This window comes from Culex pipiens, chromosome 1 (genome assembly GCF_016801865.2).
Source record: "Culex pipiens pallens isolate TS chromosome 1, TS_CPP_V2, whole genome shotgun sequence".
NCBI classification, from domain to species: Eukaryota; Metazoa; Arthropoda; class Insecta; order Diptera; family Culicidae; genus Culex; species Culex pipiens.
Window position 1 is genome coordinate 21,124,207 of NC_068937.1, and position 23,840 is coordinate 21,148,046.

Below are 23,840 nucleotides of genomic sequence, written 5' to 3' on the forward strand. Positions count from 1 at the left end.
ATAAAAAAAAGTCGAGAAATATCCATTTTCAGAGGTCTTTTCGAAGTCACCCCGGATTTTAAAATAACAATTATCAACTAGTTCCGTAGGCGATATTAAAAAAATATTTATCATCACCGGTTTAATGATATTTGAAAAAATAATCCAAATGCTATCAATGTCACCCCCAGATTTCGAATAAAAGATAAAAATAGCTGCGGTTTGTTTTTGTAAAATTGAGGGATGAATAGATAGATATCGAATTGTTTACCCTTTACTTAAAAATATTTCCATTGCATTGCACAAAAATATTTTTTCCCGAAAATATGTTTTTATCATTTTACCTCACATGAAAATCTCAAATGATATTTTTTTGTTTTTCTGCTAAGGCATATTTTACAAGTTTATTTTTTTTAAGTAGCCTCACCAGTTAGTAGGATTTTTTTTGAAATTTTCAAATGTGACTTATTATGGCAGAATAGTTTTGTTTCTGACATTTAATCATAATTTTAAATATATTTTTTAGTTAGATATTTAAAAAAACATAATTGAACTAAAATGTACAACCCCATCAAAATGTAAATTGAGAACTTAAAAAATTTACGATACTAAGAAATTGGAAAAATTGTTTCAAGTTTTAAATGATTCTTGCAAAATCAGTAGACATAATATAAATTTGGTTTCAAATTATTTTAGCTTTTCGGGTGTTTTAAAATCCGCCCTAAAATTGAAAGTTTGAATTATTCATATTGTCTTATTTTTTCAAATGAAGCACATTTAGCAAAAAAAAATATTTTGAAGCATTTTCCTTAAATATTTATATCGTCGGGCGAGAAATTTATGGTTGTTTGACAGGTCTTTTTGTGAAAATACTTTTTAATTAATATTTGCAATATTTTTATGTAAAAAGCTCAAAAATTCACAATAAATGGTATTGTCTAGAAAATACCATATATTTAAACACATAAAAAGCATAATATTTTTTTGTTGCCTTTACTGTAAATTATAAAAAAATCTAAAATATTGAAAATATTTAGGATTGTTTTTATACTTGTATCAAAACTATCATATTGAATCTTTCACTAAACAAATTTTAAATTCGATCAAATAAGATTTGCTTTGCTCTTTATTAACTCAAAAAAATAGAATGTAATTTTTTAAACTTTTCAACTTTAGATTACAAATTTACAGTTTTAAAAAAGCAAAAATGAATAATCGCAGCATTACTAAATTTAAATTAAAAAAATCCTGATTCGTTTTGTTAAGCTGAATAATTTTGAGAAAAAATCTCTTGAAAATCGCATTAATCAGGTTGATTTTTTTTTTATAAACATTCCAAGTACCGTCATCAGGGGTGACATTGGTTCTGGGGGGTGAGATTGGGTCATACAAAAATGAGGAAATTTGTGTGACCCATTCTCACCACCCAGACCCAATGTCACCTGATGACGGTATGTATAAATAAAAATTAGTCCTAATTTTTTGAATTCTGAAGCAAAAAGTTGTGGAAACTGCTTGACAGTTAGAATTCTTCTTTTTTTTCGTAATGTTTCAATCCTATATCCGATTCGTGGTCATTATATTATTGTTGTACCCAACAATGCTAGACTTTTTTTTTGAAAATTTTCCTTTTTAATTTTGTTCTGCGAAAAACTTTACTTAACCCTCTACTGCCCAAATTTTTTTTCGATTTTTTTTATTTTTCCCGTGTTTAAGAGGTCGTTTTGAACAACTTTTGTTCTACGAAAAACTTTACTTCTCTTGTTTTATGTTTTTCTTGTTTCATTTTTAATATTTTTATTTGCATTTATCTTGTTTCGTTTATGTTTGTTTTTGGTAGTATTTGGCCTACTCTCCCACCTCCTATCATTACATTTTGCCTATCTAATTTGTTCACATTTTCTGCTATAAAATGGTACCATTATCATTTACATCGTAAAAAAATGCGTAGATGCATACATAGTCTGGGACACTACAAAAATTACTTTATACTTCTTTTTACTTAAAATATAGGAAATGTTAGTAAAAAACACTGCCAAAGTTGTCCCCTGAAAAAATTACATCATTAAAAACATTGGCAAAGTCACATAAAACAAGTTAAACATCCAACCCATAATTTTTCTAAAATTTTAAGAGTTCTTCTTTCCAATGCTTTTTAAGATCAAACATTGGTTGAAAAATGGATTTTTGGCGGTTTTTTAAATCGAAGCCTGTCTAGAGGCGGGGTTGGGTTGTAGAGGGTTCATATAGTTTTTTGTCTTCAATTTTTAGTATTTTTATATGCTTTTTACTTTTTGTGTGTAGTTACAGGCTTATTCTACAGAATTGTCCTGTGCCTTTTCCATAATTTTCAAGTCAGTTTTAAAATTGTTCGAGTCTTTTTCACATTTTTTGGTATAAACTATCATATAGATAGTTAGTTGAAAGTCCTTTTCAATTTGAATGCCAGTTTTTGCTATATTTGATAAGAAAGGCATCAACTATCTACAGGTAGATTAAGAAATGTTTTTTTTTTTCAAATAATTCTCGTCAACGTGCCACCCGAGCGACGATGCCACGGTCATACCCTATTTTTTTTTTAATTAATTTTGACTTGTTTCTAAAAATTAACGCAAACCCTCTCCCCTTCCCAGGCAAACCTCCGACACGGAATCGTGCGAAATCATCCACGACTACCGGACGTCCACGACGGCCGGCAACGCGAGCGCTGGCAACTCGATGGACAGTCGAGGCCACCACCACCAACCGCATCACCATCACCACCACGCCCACCACTCGTCTTCGCTTACGCAATCGCCACGGTTCCGGAACCGGCACCAGCAACTGGCGTCCCGGCTGGCCGTCGGCACGAAAAAGTCCTCCAACGAAACTTCCTCCAACATCGAAGCGGACGAAGATCTGCGGCTGTCGAACGAGGCCATCTACCGGGGACGGGGCCGGGACTCGGACGACATGCTGGACGACGACGAAGAACCGGATGAGGTGGAGGAAGAGGAGGAGGAAGAGTCCGAGGTGGAATCCGAAGAGGAGGAAGAGGACGAAGACGAAGCGGAGCGGCAGTTCCGGCGGAAGCAGCAGCAGCAGCAGCGATCCTGTGGCGTCGAGAGGAGGCCAAGTGATGCCGTGACGCGGAATTACATCTCGGACGAGCTCAAGTACGGTGCGGGCCACAATCGGGGGACGCCGGTTGGGATGGTCTTGGGGGGAGTTGGAGGAGGAGGAGGAGGAGATTTGAGTCATCACAGTCACAGTCATCACAACAATAGCCACAGTTCGCACCACAACCACCAGTCGCTGGATTCGAACCCGGTGGAGAGTCAGTCGGAGTGGAGCGATGACGAGTGCCGGGAGGAGGCAACGGGTAAGAATTGAAATATTTTTTATGATTTTTTTTGGTTTATTCTTTTAAAATGACAAGAATTTATAAAGAGCGAGTTGTAGCCACGGCAAATAATGTCAAAGGCATTCGCGGAAATTCGATGTCCCATCCTCGCAGGTCCCAGAGTGTCAAAACTTCTTAACGTTTCTATATTTGATGTTTGAACATTCGTGCTCAAACTCAATTCACTTCAACGAATCATCTTTGCGGTTAACTTTTCGCAGTTGGCCTGGCCGTTTCAACAGAAGGATGTAGGAAGTGAAATATATTTTTTTATGCAGAATTCAAATATTTATCCGTAAGGACTTTTTTTATTATAATTTGTTGTTTTAGTTTAATTTTTAAAACATTGTTTTTCGGAAGATTCAATTTTTTTACGAAAAAATGCTCTTGTAATAAGATTTAACGAAACTAAAAAGAAGAGTAAACCTTAAATCTCATGAAAATGTTTTCTTATTTGTTAAAAACACCAACAATTAAGCTTTTGCAAATATTTTTAAAGGTTTTTGTGTCGAAAATTACGAAATTTCGTTGCTTCACGTGGACGAAAAAATGAATTACACAACAAGATTTCGACCATTTTTTGTATTTTTTGATTTGGCTTAAACTGTGAAGGGAAGGGACATTTGAAGTAATTTTCTGATCAATTTGGTGCCTTCGGCAAAGTTGTAGGTATTGATGAGGACTGTTCAGAAAAAAATAGGTTTACGGAAAAAAAATCTTGCCGATTTTTAATTTAATTTTTTTTTTTACAAAAAACTCAATTGCCAAAAATTGGCATTTTTTTATTTTTGAGAAGTTTTAGGGGACCAAAAACCGCAACTTTTGAGCCATAGAGAATTTGGCGCCGAATTATGATTCAATTTTTTTATGAAAATTTAAATTTGCAATCGAAAAGTACTTTAAAGATATTTTGATAAAGTGCGCCTCGTTTTCAAGATATAGCCCCCGAAAGTTAGATTTCAGTGAAATATTTACAGTTTTTCAGAAAATTTGCTATATTAGGTCTAAAAGGCAATGAGGTCAAAAAGTTGGTGATTTAGATTTTTTCAAAAAATCATAACTCGGCGGCAACATTTTTGACCATACTACTCTATGGGTCAAAAGTTGCGGGTTATCGAAAAATCTCGAAAAAATACCAATTTTTGGACATTGAGTTTTTGGGAAATAAATTAATTAAAAAATCGGCAAGATTTTTTTCCGTGTAACATTTTTTTTCTGAACAGTCTTCATCAAAACCTGCAACTTTGCCGAAAAGTTTTGCGACAAAAGTGACTTTTATATAAACAGTGATTGTTTTTTCATCTATAAAAAAAACTCATGAACCGATTGAACAAAATTGAAAAACTAGATCAAAATACTCAAACATAGTTGGCCGGTAACCAATTCGGTATCATTTTATTTTACCTTAAAATAGACATCGAATTGGTGCCTATAAAGTTCAGGAGTTCCATAATAAAAAAAGAAGCAAAATTACACACCAATTTTTTTTAAAGTTTAACTGAATTTTCATTTACTGAAACTTTAGTAAACGATTCAGCAATTTAGATTTTACTGAATTCTCACTCAATTTCAGCAAAAGAAACGGCAAATTATTTTGCTGAAAACTCAGTGATTTTTTTGTGTCAGTTTGACAGATCAATTGCTGAAGATTCAGCAATCGTTGCTGGTATTTCAGTTATCAAAATTTGATTTTGCTTGCCATCAAAAATGTTTCCAGTACTGTTATTTATTTCATCAATCCTCCAAACCTAAAAAAAACAGGTGGTTAGCATCGAGGCATTTGTTATTCACAATTTTCTTACCTTTTGATCTTTACAATACAAAATTTAAAAAACACAACACATATTTTGAAAGAGGATTTTCTCTCGGCAGCATCCAAACAGTAAGTCAAAAGTGACATTTCAGTATGACAGATATGGAGTTACTGATTTTTCAGCAATGTTTTTGTTCATTGCCGAATTTCAGCAAAGGTGATGATTACTGAATCGCATTCAGTTATTTATTTAACTGAAATGGCAATCCAAAGTTGTAGTGGTTATACTCAGCAACGAATGCTGAAAAATCTAGTTTTGCAACGACCCAAGAATGATTTTTTTTTTTGCAATTCTGAAGCAAAAGTCAGATAGGATTATTCATTGAAATAATAGGAAAAGTAAAGTTTTTTAAAACTGAATTTGAAAACAGAAATTGAAGGTTATTACATTTATTTTTGCCATTATTGTTTTAAGCTTATAAAATCTTTAAGTTTTTATTAAAGGGGTTTTGTCAATTAATTAATATTTCTAGCGTTTTATTTTAAAAAAAGGTCCAACAAACATATGAAACACAATAGCTTATAGGACCTTTAAAAAACTTAAGATTTGTTTCTTGAACAACTTTTTCTTATGTCCAAATAAGCCAATTTGCATTTTTGGTTTCTCCATACAAAATTTGGTGCTGTCCATACAAAGTACCATATTTGCACAGTAAAAATGTCGAATTTTGGAAGGTTGAAAATCTGATGGTTGAAAATAAATCATAAAACAAATGTAAATTTACACAGAAAAGAAGAAAAACACTTGAAATCATTTCATAAATTAATTTTTCGATCTAAAATTTAATGTAGGGGAGAGTGGGGAGAATTGATCCTGTAAGCCTGTATCTCTTCAGCATGTGGATATAAAACTAGCTTTGTTCTAGAAAGTTGTGCAAAGTTGACTCAAACTCATTGTAGAAAACAAAAAAAAAACTTTAGATTGAGTTACACTCTTTTATCTAAAAAGTGCTGCAAAAAACCTCCAAGAGATTTTATTTCTTTGTTTTGATTTGTATAGAAAACACTTCAATTTTTTTCAAAAACATATTTTTTATACATAAATTATTTGATAAACTTATCAACTACAAACCTTACGCATTTGACTTAAAATTTATCGTCATACTATTTTTACAATCAATTGTTTGAAAAAGTGCGTTTAGGGAGACTTCTCGCTTACTTTTTCAAAAGATACTATGCACATAGGAAACCCATGGCGCATTGCCTGTTTTGAAAAGTAATCTAGACTTGTTCCCTGCATTAAGTTTTTAAATATTTTACATAGTTTAGAAATCGCGAGAGTTATGTGCGATACAAAAAAGGGGATCTGCACTGTTCCCTACAGTCGAGTTTTTCTTTTTTATTATTACGTCTTAGAAATATTTTACTACATTTCCTGTAATTCTTATTCTCTTCACCAATAATAATAGAGCTGAACAGTTCATGAAAGCAATCATTTGAGTGACAAAAATATGGGACAATTTTGACCAATTTTCCATAACCCAATATGTTATTATACTTTATTTTGCTCAACACACAATGATAAACATGGCGAATTTTGTCCTATTTTACATTATTTCGGCCATGAAATGTGGTCGGATATAAAAAGTCGTTTTTTTTAATATGTTATTATTCCTTGTATTCCTTGGGGTACTTGGGGTTTAGACTAGAGATCCTTAATAGGGAGACTGGTCGAAGTGAATTTGACGTACCCAAACAGACACGAGTTTGACGTATCCAAACGTGCATTTGCCTTTACGCCCAGCAAAACTTATCAGTGTTGCCAAGCTCAAAACATACGTTGCCAGATCGATTTAGCCAGCTTAGACCAGTCTCCCTATTTAGGGTCTCTAGTTTAGACATCTACAAAGTAAACTGGGTCATTTTTATTCAAGATGGTAGCCAATATGCCGGTGTTGGAATATTAAGAAGAAAACCAATATTTTTGGTGCATAAAAAAATAGAAAGATATCTGAGTTGTATAACAATTTTGTAAAATATCCCAAATTTAATTCAAATCTCTTTACTAATAACTTTCCTAAAAACAATTTCTTTCTCCTCTTTCAAGGTGGCGCCGAAAGCACCGGCTACATCACCGACGAGCCCGGCCTCGAAAACATCTCGCTCCTAAACGAAGCCGGTCTGACCGACGCCGAGGGTGCCCTCTCCGACGTCAACTCCCTCTACAACGCCCCCGACGTGGACGACACGTCCATCTCTTCCCGTGCCAGTAGCCGCCTCCTTTCGCTGGACTCCCTGTCCGGTCTTTACGACTGCGATCTGGACTCGAAGCACGAAATGGCCATCGTCAGTGCGTCGCACAAGATTAGCAGCAAGTTTGGACCGGGGACGACGACGACCAATTCCGCGACGAACGGTTCCACCGGATGACCGGAAAGGGAGCAGGAACGGGAAGGGAAGGGGGAGGACGTCGAGGTCGATGACTGTAAATAGTTGTCTTAGATAGAGTATGCTGCACTGCTGGTCGGACATTTTTGGAAGAGAAATGGGTAACTCTTTGTCACAAAATTGAGCCATTTTTTTGTGTGTGTTGTGTAATTATAAGAGTTGAGGGGAAAGCAAAGAAGGCATTTCATTCAGTTTCGTTGCATAAATAGCCTTAACGGTGCTTTACACAGATCACACCAAAATTGTGCATTTGTTGGTGATAAGTTTTCTTTTCTTTTAACTCTTGGTGCTTTTGTTGGTTGTTGGCTTTGTCGAGTTTGTAAAGTTAAGCTGGGAAAACTGTGGAAGAATCAATGAAAAAAACGGAATCAAATGTTCTTCTTGAATCCATGTTTAACAAAATTTAAATTGCTGAGGAGGCGAATGCCTGACAAAATTGAAAAATAACTCAAGTTAAAAACAAATATGATCTGACCGAATTATATTTTGACTTGACATGGAAATACTTAAAACGACACCAGTTTTAGATTCCATTTGTTGATTTTTGGTCGATTTTACTTTGAAACGGTTAATTTATTAATAAATAATATATAATAAGTTATTTCACATGCTTTATTTTTTTATTTTTATTTTTTTCATTGTAACTGTTTTTTGTCGTAATTGTATTTGGGGCACCAACTCGATAGCTATTTTGATCATCAGATCAAACATCGAAGACATCGAATTGGTCACCTTTTGCTTGGAGTGTTGTCAAATTTAAATTTTTAAATTTAAAATTATTGATCTTTGCACTAGAAAATCCAAAAAATGCTCAATAATCTTTCTCTCTCTCTTTTTTTTAACTTGAGAATATTTAAGTAATTTAAATTCCAAATTTAAATATTTATTCAGTTCTTGTGTCATTCAAAATCTCAAACATTTTGTAAAAAATACCTAATTTTTGCTTTTAATGTTTTTTTTTCAATTTTTTTTTCAAAATCGGACTACAACTCAGATTCTATTATCCAGAGGCCTTGAAAAAATTTCACATTTGATAATAAAATCTTCAGATAATCGAATCACGAAAATTAATTTCACTGTCTTATTTTTCAATGATGAGCTTAAGTTTGGATTTTGTAAATCCAAAATGGCGGTGATGGAATATTGAAAAAAAATGCATTTGAAACATTCCGGCGTTGCACGTCACGATATTTCCCTCTTTTCCGAAATATATATCATATGATATCAAAACCACTCTAAAACTCAAATGTTATTACAGATTCGGAATAGAAATTGAATTTTCTACAAGTAGTAACTATGAAAAACTAATTTTAAGTCTAATTTTTCATTTGTCAAAAAATTCGGCTCTTTTTGGTTAAATTAATAAACTGGTTATGATAAACATATGTCATGGAAAATCCAGCTGCGATTGATGATTGGGCCAATAAAAATACGAATAAATACTTCAAATGTTCGACCTATTAGCAAAAACGTGTCGTTTTTGTCGTTGGAGAATGTGTCACATGGTTATTTAGCAGGCAATCATCCATTCAAATTTGACTAAAATGGAGTCTCTGCGACTCGAATTTTATGTACAAAGTGAGAAAAAAAATCCTTCGAGGCTTCGTATAACCGATTCTGGACAGTAATTCGAATTAATATTAAATAATGTTAAATAATTTCAATAGTTAAATTACTGAAGTTTTTACATAAAAAACGATTTCTTTTATTTTTAGCAAATCTTTTTTGTCCAAAACTTCAAACAGGAACACTTCAAGCACTTTTTTTTGAAATTTTAACAGTCTGGAACGTATGATTACCCCACTATCGGGTTTCCCGCAAGGGATGCAGTGGAATTTTTTGCACATGTCTTAAGTTGGCAGATATGGAATAAATTTAGATTTTTATTTTGGCAAAAATATATTGAAATCTCGCGCAATATTGCTTAATACTTTAACTGATAAAGTTTTTTTTTATTCTTCTGCAAAACTTACATGTTTGTAACCAAACATTTGAGACGACTGCTTGAAAAAGATGCGCAAATGCTTTCAAATTAAGGATATTAATAGCCAGCCAGATTTCGAAGCAGCTTCAATTCGTACGTACCAGTCAGAGCTAATTGTTCTCCACAAAAAAATGCATTTCAGAGCTCGACACCCTCCCAATTTGGTGCAAATGTTACGTCTGCTCAACCAACTTACTGTGAGGGAAAAATCCCTGCAAAAGGGGAAGGTCAATTTGGCGACTTATGCCAACATTTCTCATTCATATCAAAGTCCAGGTCATGAATTAGTTATCGCAAATAATAATAATACTTATAATATCTGACTTTTTTTTTTCATTTGCCTTTGACTTGGATATTAACTCTTTTTTCGTACCGAATCACGAGAGAACAGTTGCAGTCATTTTTTGGCACAATATTATGTCTAGTTTCAGTGAGAGCAGGTCTAGGATTTGGAAACTTTTAACTTTTAAGTGCTCTTTAAATTGCTGTCCCTAATCCGACTGTAGTACGGAATCGGCCTTGTTGACGATAAACAATTTATAAAAAAAAACCTCTAGAACTTATCAAAAAATATGATTAAGTATAGAAGAATGGGTATCACCCAAGGATTTCGAATAAATTAAATTTTAGATATCCTGTTTGATCCTCACTACAGTATGATTTCGGAAAGATAGCACTTTTTAAATTTATTGTTTAAGATAATACCTTAAATCTAACTGTATTATGAAGCTTTTGATTTTTTTTCAAACGGCTTTTCCATATATTTGGAAAAAATGCCGTATATATTAAATAATCATAGAAATACAAAATATGATCAAAAATCGATATTTTGACATTTTGGCTAAATTCTAAGAAGAGACTCAGATTCAGCGGGCGAAATTATACACTTATCCCATGAAAACTTGACCTTTTCAGATTAAGATATCTCAAGTTTAAAGAAAAATACCCCTTAGATTTGTTCAGCGTTTGAAGTGCTCGATCTCCCCTTTTGAATGCAACCTGGCGCATTCAATTTGACCAGACCTCAAGTCCAAAATTATTATTTCGGAGGCGAAAGTGTTTGTTTTTTTTAAAGCTTTTAAAGTTCTCAGAACACTTTTCTTTTGAACTTAACCCTGAATCCATACGTAAAAAAATCTGATTTTTAAAGGTTTGCGTAGATTGCGAGGATTTCTTTTTGTGTTTTCGGCAAAGTTGCTTAGATTGACATGCTCACAACTACATATCTAAAAGTGCAATAAAAAATCCTAAAAATATTCCTGGAATGTTAGATTTTATAGATCACCCTAATCGTGAACCACCCTGACTTTCAACCAAATCAAATTTGAAACAATTGAAGAAAGCATAGCTCCAAATGTTCATCATTTTTGAAAAATCATTATTCCACTTAATTTTGTGCCAAATGGGCCTTAAAAAATTTCTGCGGAAAATAAAAAAAAAATACTCATTCTTTAAAATGTTTCTTTGCACATTGCACACAAAATTTTGTTTTTTTTTTTCAGTTTGATGTGATGATTTTTATTTGTTCTTGTTTTTTAATGTGATGTTAAAATTTTTGGCTACCAACTCTATACCTATTTCAACGAAATCATTTGAAAAGATGCTGAATTGGTCACTCTTTCGTTGGGAACCTGTCAAACTACACGCTGCATTTGTTTTAAAAGAAATTACATAAAACAGTTTAAAGAACAAATTTTGGATTAAAAGACAGTTGAGGTTCAAAAAGCTTTCCGTACTAATATTCTTCCGTCATAATTTTCCAACAAGATATTTACAGTTTTCTCATGCAAAGTTAAGCAATGTGATAAGTAGAAGTGCTTTTCGTTAGAAAAGAAAACAGAGAACGAGGAATTGGAAGCTGCACGCAACAAAAAAGGTGATTGATTTCATATCGAAACTGTTCCGATTTCATTAAACAACCAACCAGTCAGAAGAGAAAAAAAACTCACAAAAGTTGATGAAAAGGTCAAACTATTGTTGAGAAGTGAAAAAAAAACTTGATATTCGAGAAACTACTGTGAATATACAAGAACTACTTAGGAATTCTTCACTGAACACGCGAAAACCAGGCAATTACCTTTGCCTTCATTAGATATGAGAAAAAACAAACAAGCAAAAAATGGGTTTCGCTTTAAAAAAAGTCAGCGTTTGCATGTTTATTTTTTGTAACAAATCAAAAACGTGTCACTCTTCAAGTTGTGAGTGACATAACCTGTAAATATCAAAAACAAGCAAAACAAAAATCTCGTTTAAGTGTAAATTACTTACATAAAAAAAACACAAACTAGCATAGCTTTCGAATCCCACCACACACATCACCTTCACTTTCAGCACACACACACTTGCACGCAAGAAGCAAACATACACACACACTTACACACACATTGTGAAAGAAAGAAGCGCTTTCAAAAAGCTGTCTCTGTCTGTCTCTATTAAGAATAGGAACTGGATATATATTACTATATTATATAACAAACAAAAAAACAAAACAAAACTATTATTGCAATTTATTATTAATACTATTAGTAATTTATACAAAACAAAATGAAAAGAAAAGAAGAAATTGACAAAGCAAAACTATTATTATTAGATTCGAAAAAATAAAACAAAACTAAAAAACTGATATTTAGCTATTAAACAAAGTGAGTAAACTATTGACAAAAAACAAGAAGGATATTGACGGTGAAAGACTAAAAAGATATCAACCTTTGAATTGCAACAAAGCAAAACAAACTAAAATCTATATTTTTTACTATTGGAAAATTGGTTTACGCAACTGTCGAACATAAAAAAATCAACCCATTTTTCAAAACAGCACAAACTAAGCTCATCGAATCACCCAACAGAAAAAAAATATCTCAAAACTAGGAACAGTCAATTGTAAGTCCTACCTATCCTGACGCCATCATATTATTTTTTCGAGGTTAAAATGCAACCCAAAATTGATATTGTAAGCAAGCGCTGAAGGCGTAAATCAAGGCAAAACTCACAGTCAAAACACAAATTAAGGCAAGTTTAAAATAATAACTGAGGAAAAGTGGCACTTTTCATGGTGATTGCCGCTGGGGAAGGAAAGGCGGTCGTGGAAGATGGAAATAAATTATGAAAAATTATACGTTTGTTGTTTTATTTGCGTTTGAAAGAAATACACTCAAACCCCCGAAACTGTTGTCAAACGAACGGGGTCACTTTTTAGCTTGACACCCCTTTTACACGGAGTTCACACACTCTACCAAACGTTTGTTTTGATTGTGTGCGTGAGCGCCGTGTAAAAAGTGACAGTTCGTCACTTTTTAGTTTGCCTTTGAGTGTCAAACAAAAAAAGTGACCAACCACCGTGAGTTGAGTGTATGATTTTTTTATGGATTACAAAAAAAAATCTAAAGAAATGTGAATAACATTTATATTAAATCCAGCAAAAATTGTTATCCCAAATTTTTCAAAGTAGAATGAAATTTCATAGATAAATTGCTGATTTTAGCTCAACTTATTTTTGAAAAGCGCGCTAAAATCACATTTCTGTCATCGACGCATTTCAAATTTGAATCGTGTAAATAAAAGCGTGCACAAAACGTCCAAAGAAAAGAGAGAGAAAACTAAAGAGCTCACTCAGGTCACTCACGCTCTGAAAGCTGAGAACTCACCACTCACAATGTTACTAAAAACTAAGGGTGCTTGGATGATTCAACGCCAACGTGTACGAAATCGTAAACAAAGGGGAACTCAGAGAGCGGTTTAAAAGTTACTCAGTTCTGAGTGGTCAAGGCACACTCTTGTGCGGAATTAATTAATTTTAAAATGCTTCTGCTCTCAAGTTGGGGACCATCCATAAACCACGTGGACACTTTTTTGGTAATCTCAACTCCCGCCCCCTATCGTGGAGAATTTTAGAATTTTAGAATTTTAGAATTTTAGAATTTTAGAATTTTAGAATTATAGAATTTTAGAATTTTAGAATTTTAGAATTTTAGAATTTTAGAATTTTAGAATTTTAGATTTTTAGAATTTTAGAATTTTAGAATTTTAGAATTTTAGAATTTTAGAATTTTAGAATTTTAGAATTTTAGAAATTTAGAAATTTAGAATTTTAGAATTTTAGAATTTTAGAATTTTAGAATTTTAGAATTTTAGAATTTTAGAATTTTAGAATTTTAGAATTTTAGAATTTTAGAATTTTAGAATTTTAGAATTTTAGAATTTTAGAATTTTAGAATTTTAGAATTTTAGAATTTTAGAATTTTAGAATTTTAGAATTTTAGAATTTTAGAATTTTAGAATTTTAGAATTTTAGAATTTTAGAATTTTAGAATTTTAGAATTTTAGAATTTTAGAATTTTAGAATTTTAGAATTTTAGAATTTTAGAATTTTAGAATTTTAGAATCTAAGAATTTTAGAATTTTAGAATTTTAGAATTTTAGAATTTTAGAATTTTAGAATTTTAGAATTTTAGAATTTTAGAATTTTAGAATTTTAGAATTTTAGAATTTTAGAATTTTAGAATTTTAGAATTTTAGAATTTTAGAATTTTAGAATTTTAGAATTTTAGAATTTTAGAATTTTAGAATTTTAGAATTTTAGAATTTTAGAATTTTATAATTTTAGAATTTTAGAATTTTAGAATTTTAGAATTTTAGAATTTTAGAATTTTAGAATTTTAGAATTTTAGAATTTTAGAATTTTAGAATTTTAGAATTTTAGAATTTTAGAATTTTAGAATTTTAGAATTTTAGAATTTTAGAATTTTAGAATTTTAGAATTTTAGAATTTTAGAATTTTAGAATTTTAGAATTTTAGAATTTTAGAATTTTAGAATTTTAGAATTTCAGAATTTTAGAATTTTAGAATTTTAGAATTTTAGAATTTTAGAATTTTAGAATTTTAGAATTTTAGAATTTTAGAATTTTAGAATTTTATAATTTTATAATTTTAGAATTTTAGAATTTTAGAATTTTAGAATTTTAGAATTTTAGAATTTTAGAATTTTAGAATTTTAGAATTTTAGAATTGTAGAATTTTAGAATTTTAGAATTTTAGAATTTTAGAATTTTAGAATTTTAGAATTTTAGAATTTTAGAATTTTAGAATTTTAGAATTTTAGAATTTTAGAATTTTAGAATTTTAGAATTTTAGAATTTTAGAATTTTAGAATTTTAGAATTTTAGAATTTTAGAATTTTAGAATTTTAGAATTTTAGAATTTTAGAATTTTAGAATTTTAGAATTTTAGAATTTTAGAATTTTAGAATTTTAGAATTTTAGAATTTTAGAATTTTAGAATTTTAGAATTTTAGAATTTTAGAATTTTAGAATTTTAGAATTTTAGAATTTTAGAATTTTAGAATTTTAGAATTTTAGAATTTTAGAATGTTAGAATTTTAGAATTTTTGAATTTTTGAATTTTTGAATTTTAGAATTTTAGAATTTTAGAATTTTAGAATTTTAGAATTTTAGAATTTTAGAATTTTAGAATTTTAGAATTTTAGAATTTTAGAATTTTAGAATTTTAGAATTTTAGAATTTTAGAATTTTAGAATTTTAGAATTTTAGAATTTTAGAATTTTAGAATTTCAGAATTTTAGAATTTCAGAATTTTAGAATTTTTTTATTGTTGAAAGATTGGCATTTACATTTTTTTCCAAATTTTCAATTAAAATGTTATTTGCATGCCAACCTTCTACAAACCGCCTAACGTTATACAATCTAAGATGTCTTGCTATCCCGTTCTGTGCTTTGTTGAACCTCCTTCCAAACCTCCAAATCTGAGACAAACAAAACGTGCTGATTGTGCAACTCAAACCCGATATGACATAACCCTTTTCCCAAGAGTGTGAGAGAAGCATTAAAAATCCTTGACGATGCAGATATCCCACGACAACAACCCACCCTCATGAATAATCCGAGTGTGCGATCCAATTCCGTCATTTATGAATAATCCATGCCGCGCTGGTTGAAGGTTGAAGGGACTTGTTTGTTTTGCATCCCGCGATTATGCTCTCTCTTCTTGAACTTCTCTCTTAATAATTTTCTCTTTTTCTCCTCCCTCAAGCTTCCAACGGGGATCGAACTCAGGCTTGCTGCTTGTCCTACTCGACTTTCTCAACTCGACCAAGTTCGTCTCTGCGTTCACGATTCGTCCTCTCAAACGCTCCTCTGTTGTTTTCCCTCGATTCATTCAGTACTCGCTGAACCTTCGTCGACTTCGGAACGAATCGCTCTCTTCTATTCTCCTTCGCCAATTCAAGAGTTTAAAGAGTCAGTAGTTTGACTAGTTTTTTTTATCCCTCTGTTTTGTTGTTCCTTCTCTTGTCTTCACATTGTCATCATATTCTCATCTGCATTAGCCTCGCGTGACTTCGTCATCGCCGCAGCGGTCACTTGGATTGGCTTTGATTGTTGTCTCAGCCGAGGCCCCTCGCTATTTATAGTGTGTCTTGTGTTCTGATTTTCACTTTGTGTAATCGATACATGGGGTTGCCTGCTGCGATGTTACAAGAACATGACAAATGTTTGCATCGGTTAAGGTGCGAGCGAACGCGTTAAGGTGAAAGTTAACGCCGCCGAGGAAGTGTCGCATTGCGCGGGTTTGAATAATTGCTGCGCCGGAATGCTACTTAGTGTGTAAAATAGTGTTCAGCTGCTGCCTGCAACTCGTCGTCGGATGTACACTTCTGGCGGAATTTGTGCAACTCCGGAATCTGTTTGAAATAAATTTCAAGCCAAAGCGCGCGCGAGCGAGATCTTTTCATCATTTCGAAAAATATAAATTTTCCTCCTCCTCCTCGTCTTGCAGAGTGAGAGAAAGAAGATAGTTTGTGGCAGAGGAAAAACATAAAACACGACGAGTTTGAGCGGGAGGAACGTCTTCCGGTCACGAAGGCAGAGGTTGAAGAACTTGTGCTGCGCGCCGTGACAACCAAAATAAACCAGTGTTTACAAAAGGCAAGTGAGACGACGACGAAAACAAAACGTGAAAAAAATTATACAAAAGTGCATTAAACTTCCGGAATTTGGGGACTGGGCAGTAGGCGTAGAGCGCGCGCGCTGTCAACTGTCAACGGCGGCGGCCTGCTTTGATTGAAGTGTTTTTTGGTGTTTTGTTTTTCTACGGAGAGAAAAAAGTGCGTGAGTTGGGAGTTAACGAAGAGAAGTCACCGATTTAATCGTTAAACATGGCCGCTGACATGTTACGGCTAAGGTGGCAGAGGTGCGAGCAGCAGGTGTAAGGTGGGAAAGTGACCGGTTTGAAAGAGAGAGAAAGTGGATTTATTGGATAGAAATTAATTGTTGACACAAAGGTAAGTTTAACGTATTTGATAATTATTATAACAGTAATTTTTGTATTGAGAATATTTGCATTTAATATCTTAGTTTGTCCTTTCAATTTGAGTTTAATTCAGTTATATTTTTTGTTGTTTTCGGCCAACTGCAGGATTGTCATATAATGATTGCTGAATTATCTGAAAAAATGAGAACAATTAGTATTTAAACTTTTTAGTTCAAAACAGTTATAATTGGAGGAATCGCTATGGAAAAACAGCATAAAAAATTATGAATTAAATTTGAAATACCATTGCTCGAAAAAATCCACTTTCGTGAAACAAAAATTACGTTTGAAGCGCGGTGTTAATGTTTCCTCCTGACTTCAGAGAAAATTTAATGGCAGCTTAGGCAATTTACTCACGACTGGTTGATTTAAACTCAGGTAGACATTGTTATCCGAGCATTCGTTGGTGAAGGTTGTCTGAATCAACATGACTCGTCGCGTCCCGGCGCAAAACGCCGGCAATATTGCCCTACCTGCGGCTCAAGCAGGCAAAAAAGTGGGGATTTCCAAAAGGAAGGTTGAGGCCTCAACTGATGGCCAAAAACCGGGAATTTCCAAAAGGAAGGTGCTTTTGGAAGTGACATCGAACAGCAAAAAGACGAAAAAGAGCGACGGTACTGTACCGATGGATGAGGAGGAGGAGAACTCTTCGTCGCACGAGGAGCAGCTATTGAAGAACAACATGTTTGCTGGACTGCCTGACGAGGACCAGGTAGCGGAAGCAAAGGAGAATGAAGTGAAACAGCGAAAGGAGAAACTGCCTCCTTTTTATGTGCGGCAATCAGCAGCAACGATCGACTTTCGAGCGGGGCTGGTTGAACTCATCAAGTCTGGGAAAGTCCAAGGCAACATTCGTCTGTGTCAGGACGGATTTAAGGTGCTGGTGCAATCCAGGCAGCACTATCAACTGGTCAAGGATTACTTGACCGAAAACGAGGCGGAGTACTTTACCCATGATGTCGCCATGGATAAGCCGTACAAAATCGTCGTCAGAGGTCTGTACGACATGCCAGTGGAGGAATTAGCTGCCGAGCTAAAAGTTTTGAAACTGGATGTGTTGGCCGTGCACAAAATGAGCCGACGCAACAAAGACATCAAGTACCGTGACCAGCTGTACCTGTTGCATTTGGCTAAGGGATCGACGACGCTTCCTGAGCTGAAGGCGATTCGAGCGGTTTTCAACATTATCGTGTCGTGGGAGCGATACCGACCAGTGCATCGTGACGTCACACAATGCTTCAACTGCCTGGGCTTCGGGCACGGAGGTAAGAACTGCCACCTGAAGCGTCGTTGCGCCAAATGTGGTACCGATGCGCACATCACATCACAGTGCATCCAAGATTCGCTGGTGAAGTGCCTCAACTGCAACGGTGAGCATTCGTCAACCGACCGAAAGTGCCCCAAGAGAGCTGAGTTCGTGAAAATTCGGCAGCAAGCATCGACGAAGAATCAGCCTCAGCGTCGTAGAACTCCTCCAGCCCTGGTGGAGCAAAATTTTCCACCTCTTCAACCGCGACGCCAGGTCCCGAACTTGGCACCGTTGCCGTTGGATCCCAGGAAGAGAGCTGAGATGAATCATCCACGGCCGGGTTCCAGCCAGGAGCCGAGACCGCCACCACCGGGCTTCAGCCAGGAGCCAAGACCAACCCAAGAACCAGCAGTTGAGGAAAATGGTAACGATCTTTACACCTCAACCGAACTCCTCAATATTTTCAAACAGATGTCCGCTGCACTGCGTGGATGCAAAACCAAGACCCAGCAGATTGAAGTGCTGACCTCGTTCGTCATCCAGTATGGATCGTAGGTCCCTCAAGCTGCTGAATTGGAACGCTTGCTCCATTAGGAGGAAGAACTTAGAGCTGGTGGATTTTCTTCGCGAGAAGGAGATCGACGTAGCTGCCATCACGGAAACTCATCTGAAGCCCGGTGAAAAAGTTTATCTGCAAAACTACAAGATCGCGACGCAGCTCGACAGGACCACGTCTGGAGGAGGAGGTGTGCTTGTCGCTGTTCATCGTGATCTCAAGCCACGCCGGCTGCCACACTTTAAGCTGGACATCATCGAGGCCGTTGGAGTGGAAATTCCCACTTCGGTTGGCCCAGTACTCTTCATTGCTGCATACTGCCCACGTCAGGTGAATTCCAGAGATGGTTCAGCAGCAAAACTGAAGAGCGATATCCAGAAGCTGACACGGCGGAGCGCAAAGTACATCATCGCTGGTGACCTCAACGCGAAGCATGAAGTTTGGGGCAACAGCAGGAGGAATCGAAACGGAGTGATTCTGCACAACGATCTGCAAAACGGATACTACAACGTTGTGAGTCCGGATCGTCCAACGAGGGTGGCTCGATCTGGGAATCACTCAATCATCGACTTCTTCATTACCAATATGGCTGAGAACGTGGCTCATCCTGAGGTGTTTGAAGAGTTGAGTTCTGATCACTATCCGGTGGTTGTGGAGGTTGGAGCTTCCGTTACTCCGCAGCGGCAACCAACCCGGAAAGATTACCACAACGTTGACTGGCAGCAGTTTCAGCAAGTGGTCGACAGCAACATCGACTATGATCAACACCCGGAAACTTCTGCCGATATTGATCGTTCGCTGGAGGTGATCCAGCAGGCTATCAACCAAGCAGAGGCTGCCAACGTTCGGGAGGTTCCTGTTAATTTTAAGGTAACTGATATTGACGTAGATACTAAACACTTGATTAGACTTAGGAATGTTTATAGGAGACAATATCAACGGACTGGGGACTATGACAAAAAGATTTCAGTGAACAATTTGAACAAAATCATACAAGACCGACTTGACAATATCAGAAATCAAGAATTTTCAAAACATGTAAGCCAGCTTGGGAATTATTCAAAACCATTTTGGAAACTTTCAAAAGTTCTTAAAAACAAACCAAAGCCTATTCCTCCTCTTATTGTTGAGGATTCTCCTTTGATTACATCCGAGGAAAAGGCAAATGTACTTGGGCTTCATTTTGTTAGTTCTCATAATCTTGGCGCTTCCATGACCAGCCGTAAAGAAACATCAGTTGCCAATAGTATTTCAACAATCAATGACTCTACCTTTGAATTTCCTGCAGATTCCCATGTTTCTGGTGAGGAGGTCAAAGTTGCAGTAAAACAAATGAAAAATATGAAAGCTCCTGGCTTTGATAACATTTTTAATCTAGTGTTGAAAAAACAGAGTGATCAGTTCTTTCAACATCTAGCCAATATTTTCAATAAATGTTTGCAACTTGGTTACTTCCCCACCAATTGGAAACTGGGCAAAGTCATACCAATATTGAAGCCTCAAAAAGATCCAACATCGCCAACAAGTTATCGTCCCATTAGTCTTTTGAGTAGTCTGTCCAAACTCTTTGAGAAGGTCATCTATTCAAGGCTTTTGGATTTTACCAACGATAATAATATAATTTTGAATGAGCAGTTTGGCTTCCGAAAGGGACGTAATACTGCTCATCAGCTTACGAGAGTAACCAAAATCATCAAGCAGAACAAGCTTGAGTCTAAATCAACTGCTATGGCTTTGTTGGATGTTGAGAAGGCTTTTGACAATGTTTGGCATGATGGTTTGATACATAAACTGTATTTATACGGTTTTCCAATGTATCTTATCAAAATTATCCAGCACTATCTTTCGGAGAGATCGTTCAGGGTTTTTCTGAATGGGATTGCTTCTGGATTATTCAACATTGATGCTGGGGTTCCCCAAGGAAGTATTCTTGGCCCACTTCTGTACAATATTTTTACATCTGATTTGCCTACTCTTCCTGGTAACGGTGTGTTGTCACTTTTTGCTGATGACACTGCCGTTATTTATAAGGGTAAAATAACCAGATATTTAGTTGGCCGTCTTCAGAAGGGTCTTGACGTTCTTTCCGAATACTTTGGCGACTGGAAAATTCGCATTAATGCAGCCAAAACTCAAACCATCATTTTTCCACTTTCCAAATCGGCCAGATTTGCCCCAAAGGATGATGTTTTGATAAAAATGAATAATGTTTCGATACCCTGGTTAAAGGAAGTTGTCTATTTAGGTCTCATACTTGACTCGAAACTATTGTTTCGGCAGCATGTAGATAAAATATTGAACAAGTGCAGCATTCTCATCAGGTGTTTGTATCCTTTAATTAACAGAAAATCAAAGCTATCTTTGAAAAATAAGCTAGCAGTTTACAAACAAATAATTTACCCCGTTATTGAGTATGCAGTACCTGTTTGGGAGTGTTGCGCTAGAACTCATAAATTGAAGCTCCAGCGTGTCCAAAACAAGGTACTCAAAATGGTTTTGAATGTTCCTGGCTGGACAAGATCAAGTGAGGTTCATGAATTAGCAGAAGTAAAAATGTTGGATCAGAAGATTCAAGAAAAATGTTTGAAATTCAGGGAAAAATGTGCTATATCTGAATACCCTTTGATTCAAGGATTGGTTTAGTTTATGGTAAGATAATGTTAGTTTTAGGTTAGGTTATGTTTTCTTAAATTTTTTTTCCTCATTGTACCTAGTGTTACAAAAATGATAAATCATATACTTTTAAAGTTAAGAAAAAGAACAGTGTTTAAATCACGAAAAGCAAACTAAAGCTGAAGAGCCACAGCTGACCACTTATTATGTAAACCAAATGTAATTATTATAAGAAAGATTCAATAAAGTATATTTAATTAAAAAAAAAAAAAAAAACTCAGGTAGTTTTTAAAAATCACTCACCATTTGACGTTTACAAGTATTTGGCACTACTTTATCAGGTTGTTTTAAATTTGCAAAAAAAGTTTATGCACAGCAAAAATCAGTATCTCAGCTGTGTGTTAAATAAAATTTGCATTATTTGATGAAATTTTATGTAATATTACACGCAAAATTATGTAGCCCACCTTACCGAACTGTCAAGCTCATAAAATCTTTTATCTTTAGCGGTTTGATAGCCGTGCTGGCTAAGGCGCTCACAGAGGTGAGTGTTGGGTTCGAATCCCGTCGGGTGCCACTTTTTTCGGTGTGAAAACTCAACATGCAATCGCAATGCCAGATTTTTTGAGAAACAATTAAAAAAAGATGTTTCCAGACTGAGTTGATTTAATCTGTACTGTTTCTTTTGTGAAGCTATAATGTAGAATACTAATTTTTTGTACACAATTTTGTTTATTACTGTGAGCAGCTTTGCCAGATTTTTTTCCGGTTCACACCGGGTAACCTTGTGTGTAATGTTCTACTACATTTTTGTAGTGTGAATTGTCTCTTTTGCTGTTGCTTCTCAGCCATCAGCAGACCGTTAAACAAAGTGAACATAGTAGAAACATTTTCTCAGCTTTTCCTTCATTACCCCTGGCTTTTCTTCATAAAACATTTAAAATAGGATTTGTGTATCAAACTTGAAAAAAGTTCACTATTGCTAAAATACATTATTTTCGAGTCCAAATTCAATCTTATATCTGATTTTTGTTTATTTTGTACGATCAAATGTTCAATATTTTCTAAAACTCATTTTTTCTAGTATTAGATTTCGCACCATCCTAAACACTAATGCAGAAGTTAATTCTTTGATTCTTTAAATCAATACAGTTGAATGAAAAATTATCTTTATTTGTGTTAAGAATGTGACTTTATCCGTTTAACTTTTTTTTCTGAATACATCTTATCAAAAGATGTTAGTATTTCTCTGTGGACGAAAAACGAAATTTGGCATCACCGACTTAGACAGTTGATGCAAAATGTCAAGCAAAATAATAACGCTAAACTAGGGGGCTGACAATCACGATGTTTCCAAAGCTTCTGCAAACTAACTAAGTCACTAATGATTGGGATTTTCATCATCATGCTCTACAGATTTTACAAACCCAAAATAAAAAAAAATAAATCGTTTTTATTTTTTAGAATAACATAAATTATTTCTAGAAAGATGGAAATGGCATTTAAGATTTATGAATTTTGTAGAAAAGATTTGCAAAAATACATTGTTAACAACATTTATGTAAATGCTCGTAAAGGTTTTGTGAATTCAAGAAGAACAATTATCAGTTTTTGTGAATTATTTTTTTTATGTGAGTATTTTCTTTTTAACCAAAAATGTCTTTTTGCATCAATACAAAAATTTATAAACTTTGGCGGCAGTGCAGCAAAAGTGCCATACAAATGTAAAAAAGATTTTTTTTCCCCAGGTTTTACGTCTTTTTCCGACCTATGGCCCCACTTTTCAAAATTTGAAAAAAAAACTTTAAAATGCATTTAAATTTGCAATATTTACCTAAACTCATAATATGCTAGATGAGTGCATTTTTGGAGTAAATAAATTATAAAATAAAATGATTTTTTTTCTAAAAATACAGATTTTTTAATATTCACAGAATTTAAAATGTTCAAAGTTTCCGAAAATTATCATTTTTTGAATTATTGCAACACTGCCACATTGTTGATAATTATTTTAGGCATGCTGAACTAATTTTACTGTTTTATTTTTTTAGAAATTTTTACAATTTTAGTTTTTTGAACTTCTGTTCTCAAATCAATTTAAATCAAACTTGGTGGTAAATTATTTTGGAGACAGTGTTTTAGGAGATGAAAAAACACTATATTAATAATATGTTTTGGTTGATGTGCATCGTTAACAACACATTTTTTTTTATTTAAGAGCAATTCCAGCTCAAATCAGAAATTTTTCTGGTACCCGACCCTCTCCGATTTCAATGAAACTTTTTAGACATGTTATCCTTGGCCCATATAAGCCATTTTTGTCTATATGGAGCCAATCCCAAGTAACATTTTTTTCCTGGAGTTCTACAAGAGCTCTTCAAGATAGCTACAGTATAGCAGTTTGGACCGCGGTAGGATAAAACTCTCTTCAAGTACTCTTCCAAACTCCTGAAGAAGTTTTGAAGAGAATTTTATCTTACCGCGGTCCAAACTGCTATGCTGTAGCTATCTTGAAGAGCTCTTGTAGAACTCCTGGAAAAAATGTTACTTGG

General features: G+C 34.2%; 1 protein-coding gene across 4 annotated transcripts in view; it reads left to right on the top strand.

Moving 5' to 3' along the window:
- The window catches only part of LOC120420252 (Ca(2+)/calmodulin-responsive adenylate cyclase), a 74,094-nt gene extending 61,435 nt beyond the window's left edge, over positions 1-12,659 (top strand). For all 4 annotated transcript variants that reach the window (XM_052706802.1, XM_052706803.1, XM_052706800.1 and 1 more), the window contains 2 exons: positions 2,613-3,340; positions 7,222-12,659. In XM_052706802.1, coding sequence (XP_052562762.1) covers positions 2,613-3,340; positions 7,222-7,544 — 1,051 coding nt within the window. In that variant the 3' untranslated portion in view covers positions 7,545-12,659. The remainder of the gene's footprint in view (positions 1-2,612; positions 3,341-7,221) is intronic.
- Positions 12,660-23,840: the final 11,181 nt, after the last annotated feature.